At 53.8% G+C, this 5,598-nt stretch overlaps 3 protein-coding genes across 4 annotated transcripts; 1 reads left to right on the top strand and 2 right to left on the bottom strand.

Moving 5' to 3' along the window:
• Positions 1-643: 643 nt before the first annotated feature.
• Positions 644-2,862, bottom strand: LOC102891320 (cytochrome b5 domain-containing protein 1). 2 transcript variants are annotated; one of them, XM_006922342.3, is made up of 4 exons: positions 2,328-2,862; positions 2,159-2,235; positions 1,812-2,030; positions 644-1,198 (listed from the first exon to the last, which is right to left on the bottom strand). In XM_006922342.3, the coding sequence occupies exons 1-4, from the start codon at positions 2,485-2,487 to the stop codon at positions 968-970; spliced, it is 687 nt and encodes a 228-aa protein (XP_006922404.1). In that variant the 5' UTR covers positions 2,488-2,862; the 3' UTR covers positions 644-967. The 2 variants fall into 2 exon arrangements, with proteins under 2 accessions (XP_006922404.1, XP_024895891.1); XM_025040123.1 differs by having other exon boundaries at positions 975-1,130.
• A 157-nt stretch (positions 2,863-3,019) lies between these two features.
• On the top strand, positions 3,020-3,878 carry NAA38 (N(alpha)-acetyltransferase 38, NatC auxiliary subunit). The gene is made up of 3 exons (XM_006922341.3): positions 3,020-3,192; positions 3,382-3,565; positions 3,720-3,878. Exons 1-3 carry the CDS (start codon positions 3,112-3,114, stop codon positions 3,830-3,832), a joined length of 378 nt encoding a protein of 125 aa, XP_006922403.1. The 5' UTR covers positions 3,020-3,111; the 3' UTR covers positions 3,833-3,878.
• Positions 3,879-4,495: 617 nt separating this feature from the next.
• On the bottom strand, positions 4,496-5,571 carry TMEM88 (transmembrane protein 88). Its single transcript, XM_006922340.3, has 2 exons — positions 5,301-5,571; positions 4,496-5,171 (listed from the first exon to the last, which is right to left on the bottom strand). The coding sequence occupies exons 1-2, from the start codon at positions 5,505-5,507 to the stop codon at positions 4,902-4,904; spliced, it is 477 nt and encodes a 158-aa protein (XP_006922402.1). The 5' UTR covers positions 5,508-5,571; the 3' UTR covers positions 4,496-4,901.
• Positions 5,572-5,598: the final 27 nt, after the last annotated feature.

The following is a 5,598-nucleotide window of genomic DNA, read 5'->3' as shown; positions in this document are numbered from 1 at the left end:
CTACTCAGGTTTTTTCCTGGAATCAGTATATTCCCACCTCTTTGCCTCAAGAAAACCAGAAGAAAAATTTTGCTATGGGACTAACCAGGAAGTAGCCTCAATAACTATTACTTAGCCTTCCCTGCCTTCCCTCTGCCACTGCAGACTTTTGCTAACTCCCTTCCAAAGATAATAACTGCAGAAAAAATGGCGGACTGCACAGTAGTCCTATTGCACAGTGAGCCTTGGACATTGGAATATTCTCTTTCCATGAAAAAACATGGACTTTGGAATTGGGCAGACTGTGTTTATATCCTGGTTACTAAGTGTGTCTTTTGCTATTAAATCTTGCTAAGCTTCAAAAGTTTTATCTGTAAAATAGTGGTAATGGCATCCATCTCATAGGGTAGTTATATTAAACAGGGTGTATAAGCACATAGCATAATGCCTAGCCTGAATTTCCTGGTACCCATTCACTTCCTTTCTTCTCTTTGGATTTTAGCTGCCAAATACTATCCAGAAGGGAGATAAACCAGTTTTGTCTGGCCAGTGATAGACATTTCCTATTCTTGTCTTTGTAAACACCATCTTCCTGCAGCCATCCCATTTCCATCATTGCCAAAGTTCTCCCAACCCTCATCCTTGTGTAAGACTTCTCTTTCTCTTATCAAAAAGTTCTGCCTGAGCTCTATTTATCCTCTTCTATATCTCCCTAATCCAAGATACTTCGTCTTCTTGTATCATTTTAAAAATTTGATTAACTTCTAGCATTCTCCCTAACTTTCTTAGAGTAAATTATAACGGACCTGGGGAATAAGACCTTTACACTTCAGAAGGGCATGGTAAGCACACACCAGTCCCCAAAGTGGAATGGAGATGGTAGGTCCAGACAGCCTCTCCATCCTCTTCCCTACCTTTTTTCCTACAGGGCACAGAAACAGCCAAACTCAAAATAAGTCTTGGTCTACATGAGCATATATCTTCTTTCCTATAACTCTGTGAGGTCATCATTGAAGTATAGCAATATTGCAGGTATGTGGAGTGTGCCATCCATATTGAGATAGTCAAATTCTTCCTCCTCATACCGGATCCCATTCTCTTCCAGGGTATAGTCCATGTTCAGGTTCTTCCCTTCATATTTCCATGTGTAGCTGGCAGCATGTGCATTATAGGGGAGATAGCGGTGTAGGATTTCCCACATTGATTCCAGAGCCCCCACCTGGAGAAGATGAAAGCACCTCACCCCCAAAATTCTGGGTGGAACACACACCTCTCTCCCTCTCCCTCCCATCCTCCCTCCCTCTCTCTCTCCAAGCAAAGGCCTGGAACCGAAAAGATGATATGGCTGGGATCAGAGTGCCTCTCTTGGCGGATAACAGCTTCAGGCACTCTACAGTCCAAGAAATGAAGTTGGAGCTCCAGCATGCAATGAATGGCTCCAAAGTCCTACCTGTCTTTATGGCAGCCATTACTAATAGATGGCCTTAAAAGGTCAAGGTCACCACCCCATAACCTCATCCTACAACGTTGTAGCCTATTAAGAGTCCATTTGCCATTGCTATACAGAACAATAGCATGTAAGAGCTTACAAGAACCACCAGCACCAAGATGCATGAACTGGGGTTGTGAAGAAGTTTCTTGTACCCTGTGACTCAGCCACTCCTCGAATTCCTAACCATGGAGATTTAGGTGGTCTGCTTTCTCGGTTGCCCCTAAAAGGGTAGGAAATGCAGCTCCCACCGGTTTTGGAGAGCTGATGGCCTAAACATAGACTTGGAGACTTGCTGGGATTCCCAGTTCTCTCTAACCTGCCCCCAGGCACCAGTTCTCACCTCCAATGTGTGCTCCTGCGATGTGAGCGTGTTAATGATACGGATGTTCCGGGTCTTGGCGGACAGCCGCCCCACCTCGTAATGCGACCCCTGCCACCAGGGTCTCCCGAAATCATTGGCCCAGTCGGAACGAGGCAGCTGAGGCGGAATGTGCAGAAAGCGGCCCCGGGGGGTGCGGTATCTCAGGCAACCGGTCAGCGGATCTATGTGCTTGCGGATCTTTAAAGCGGGATGTGGGGGAGTGGTGGGAACAGTCACCATCTCGGGCTCTGGCTAGCCCCCTGCTTTTCCTCCCATCCCCGCTTTCCAGTGCCCCTCCCCCAACACCAGGTTCCTGCAGAACTCACGTCTCTGGTCTTTGGATCAAACCAGTGGCTGATGTCCTGGCCCGCAACTTCCACGATGGGTTTCAGCAGCAGGTCTCCTGGGAAGGAGCAGCCGCCGTCAACGCTAGCCACCCAAGAACCAAGCACTCCAAACACACACACTGATGCTGGCCTAAAGCGTGGCCCTTACCCTTGTACTCCTGTACCAACGGCGTTAGGTCGTACACGTATCCCAGATAAGACACCCAGAGATCTTCCGGCTGGTTGTGTTGGGCCACCTCAGCCGGCGTGAAATACCGACGCTGAAAATACTCAAAGTCTGGCCCGGCCACTAGGCCCCGGCGCCGCATGGTTCGTGCTCTGTCAGTCACCGGCTCCTTTAAGTGGCTTCTTCGCTGCTCAGCACGTATTCACTACAGCTTCCTTCCTCCCTCTTGTCCAGGAGCTAAGGCGAGCGCGTTTATCCGCTGACATGGAAACCATTGTCCTTTTCCAGCCACCGTCCTCTGAGATCAAAAGCTATGTGGGCACAGAAGGGCTTGGACTCATGGGAAACGTAGTCTGATTCTCCTTGTCAAGTAATTGAGTTGCGTCCTTAGGTGTTCTGGGGGGGAAAGCGAACACAGTTTTAATTCAGAGTAGTCTGGACTACAACAGATATTTTGGACAGACTTTCCCGAAGTTTTGCGATTATGAAAAAAGATATTCTTGCTAAATTCCAGGGTTCTTAGAGGATATTTAAAAACCTAGAGAGGTAAAATTTCTCGCGATATCTTAAGACATCTCGTGTAATAGGCCTAAGTAAACCACGGAGCTTGAGTAGAAGACCGCGAGATCTCTACAGTTGCCAAGGAGAAAGAGGAAGAGAGGTGATCTCGCGAAAGAAAAAGGTCAGGAGCGCTCGCGAGATCTCAGACCACCGGATCCGAAAGGTTCTTAAGAAGTTGAAGGGCCTGGAGACGGCCCCGGGGCAAATGGCCGGAGCTGGACCGACCATGCTGCTACGAGAGGAGAATGGCTGTTGCAGTCGGCGTCAAAGCAGCTCCAGCGCTGGGGTTAGCGCGGCCTCGGGTTCCGAGATTGAGGGGCAGTCGGGAGCAGGATGGGGGGATGAAGGGGGAACTGCGGCTCCCGGCAGCCTTTGGGATTCGTGTGAGCGCCCCGCGGGTTGTCGGGAGCTGTGGTTTCATGGGCTGGCAGCAGCTGGGGAGGTGCGGTCTGAGCGCGTGTCCCGCCCGGCGCAGGACTCAGACGGGGAGCGCGAGGACTCGCCGGCTGCGCGTGCCCGGCAGCAGCTGGAGGCGCTGCTCAACAAGACTATGCGCATTCGCATGACAGATGGACGGACACTGGTCGGCTGCTTCCTCTGCACCGACCGCGACTGCAATGTTATCCTGGGCTCAGCGCAGGAGTTCCTCAAGCCGTCGGGTCAGTGCCCTGGGAATGCGGCAGAGCCTCACGCAAGGCTTTTCCCCTTCAGTGCCTGGCTGCACCCCTTATTTTCTGGGGCTAGAAGTCTTTGCTCAGATGGGGCGGGACCGACGCTGGCCAGCCTCCTTGATGCTCTGACTCTTCTTTCCAGATTCCTTCTCTGCTGGGGAACCCCGTGTGCTGGGCTTGGCCATGGTACCTGGACACCACATCGTTTCTATTGAGGTGCAAAGAGAGAGCCTGGCGGGGCCTCCCTATCTCTGACTACTATCTCGCACGCCTTTCAGACTTAATTAAACGTGTAACCGAAGTGGCCTGTGTGTGTGTAGATGGGTTGCTCGGGCAGGGATCACACACCCCATCCCTAGAGGGGAGGTTTATATGAAGTCAGAAGTAGTCCTCCCTTCTTCCACAACCTGGAGGTCCAGAGGTGCCAAAAGTTCCCTCAGGTTGGGGGTGGGGATGGGGAACAGGCTGAGATTTTGACTAACAAGCCCCAGGGTGGATCCCTCCATCCTCCCTCCCACGCTGCTGCACCAGAATTGTGGCGGGAGGGGGTGTCATCCTGCTCCGGAAGGCCCATTGTTTCCCTCTCCGGCCTGGCAACACTGAGTTCCTCTAAGCTGGGGTCAGAGAACGGGCTCAGGTCCCCAAGGGGCACAGGGCAGGGGACAAAGGCCAAACCCCCTCCACTCTTGATGGGGAGGTGACTTTGGGGTCAGGGACAGAGCTCTGGGGTCTGGCCGGGAAGAAAAGGCTAATGGGAAGAAAAGGCAAATGCGATAAGGGAAGGCCAGGAGGCTGAAGGATGCTCCTGTCTGCACACTTAGCCACACACCCAGTCCCCTGTTGTTTCCTGCTCCTGGGCACAGAGCAGGAGTGATAGGCTTTGTGCCACCCCCCTGTTCACCAGATCCCAAGAGCACGTTCAGTTCATTAATTCTTTATTGATGTGTGATCATTCCTTCCCCTCCAAACTCACCCACCAGCCGGTAAATACTAGAGGAGCTGCACTGGAAAGGGAGGGCACCTGCAGGGCACCAGCGAGGTTTAGTTGTCCTGTTCACGAGGTGGGGGTGGGGAGAGGGGCTTGTGTGTGCAGGGTCCAGCCCAAATGTTCAGGATTCAGATATGGGTAGTGAGAGGAAAGGGTTTTCCAGAGTGTGGCAAATTTTCACCAACATTGGGTCCACAGATGCTGCTTGCCAAAGGGATTCTAGGACCCAGCCAAGGCAGGGGTGGGGGCAGGATAGGTCGAGAGACCCCTCAGGCTTCAAGTCCTTGGGCCAACTGAAAGGGAGGGTAGTCGTCAGTATTCTTGACTCGAGGGTCCTCAAACCCAGACCTTTCCAGATGTGGGAACGGCCTGGGACCCTGGTGAGGCCCGGATTTGCCGCGGCTGCGGGCTGCGCCGGCGCCGATAGAGAGCTCGGCTGTAGGGCACAAGGCAGTCAGCCAGGCGGAGGCGCAGGCAGAGGCGGCGGTAGCTGGCCAGGGCAAGCACGAGCAGCGGTACGAGGAGCAGGAATCCAGTGACCAGCAGGGCCGTGAAGCCCGGGTCCCGCAGGTGCGCTGTACAAGGGGGTGCCTGGGAGCGCAGGAACTGTGGGAGAAGAGGTGTCAGGCCCAAGCCGAACAGCCCCGGCGGGGAGAAGTTGTGGCCCATAGACCTCACCACCACTATCACCACATACACCCGCACTCACATGTACAACCCAGGGCGCACGCTCACCTGGGAGTGACAGAGGAAGCCGAAGCCTAGCATGGTGACAGCGGGTAGCAGGATGGTCCCCAGCACCAGCGCCAGCAAGAGAAGATTGAACGCAGCCACCAACAGATTCTGGGCGGTGACCAGCACAGCGCAGGCCCAACAGTCCAGGGGGTCCCGGGGCTCTGGGCCGCCGGGAAGCGGTCGCTGCGCCCCGGGGATATCCGCCATGGCCTGCCTGGTTCCCGTCTGCTTGGGACGTGGCCCTTATAGCCGTTTTTCCTGCCCCTCCCCCGGCCCGGCCTCTCCCCACCCCCCTTAT

This window comes from Pteropus alecto, unplaced genomic scaffold (assembly GCF_000325575.1).
Source record: "Pteropus alecto unplaced genomic scaffold, ASM32557v1 scaffold398, whole genome shotgun sequence".
Lineage (NCBI taxonomy): Eukaryota > Metazoa > Chordata > Mammalia > Chiroptera > Pteropodidae > Pteropus > Pteropus alecto.
Note: the sequence above shows the minus strand (reverse complement) of the source record. Positions and strands in the feature narration are given on the sequence as shown.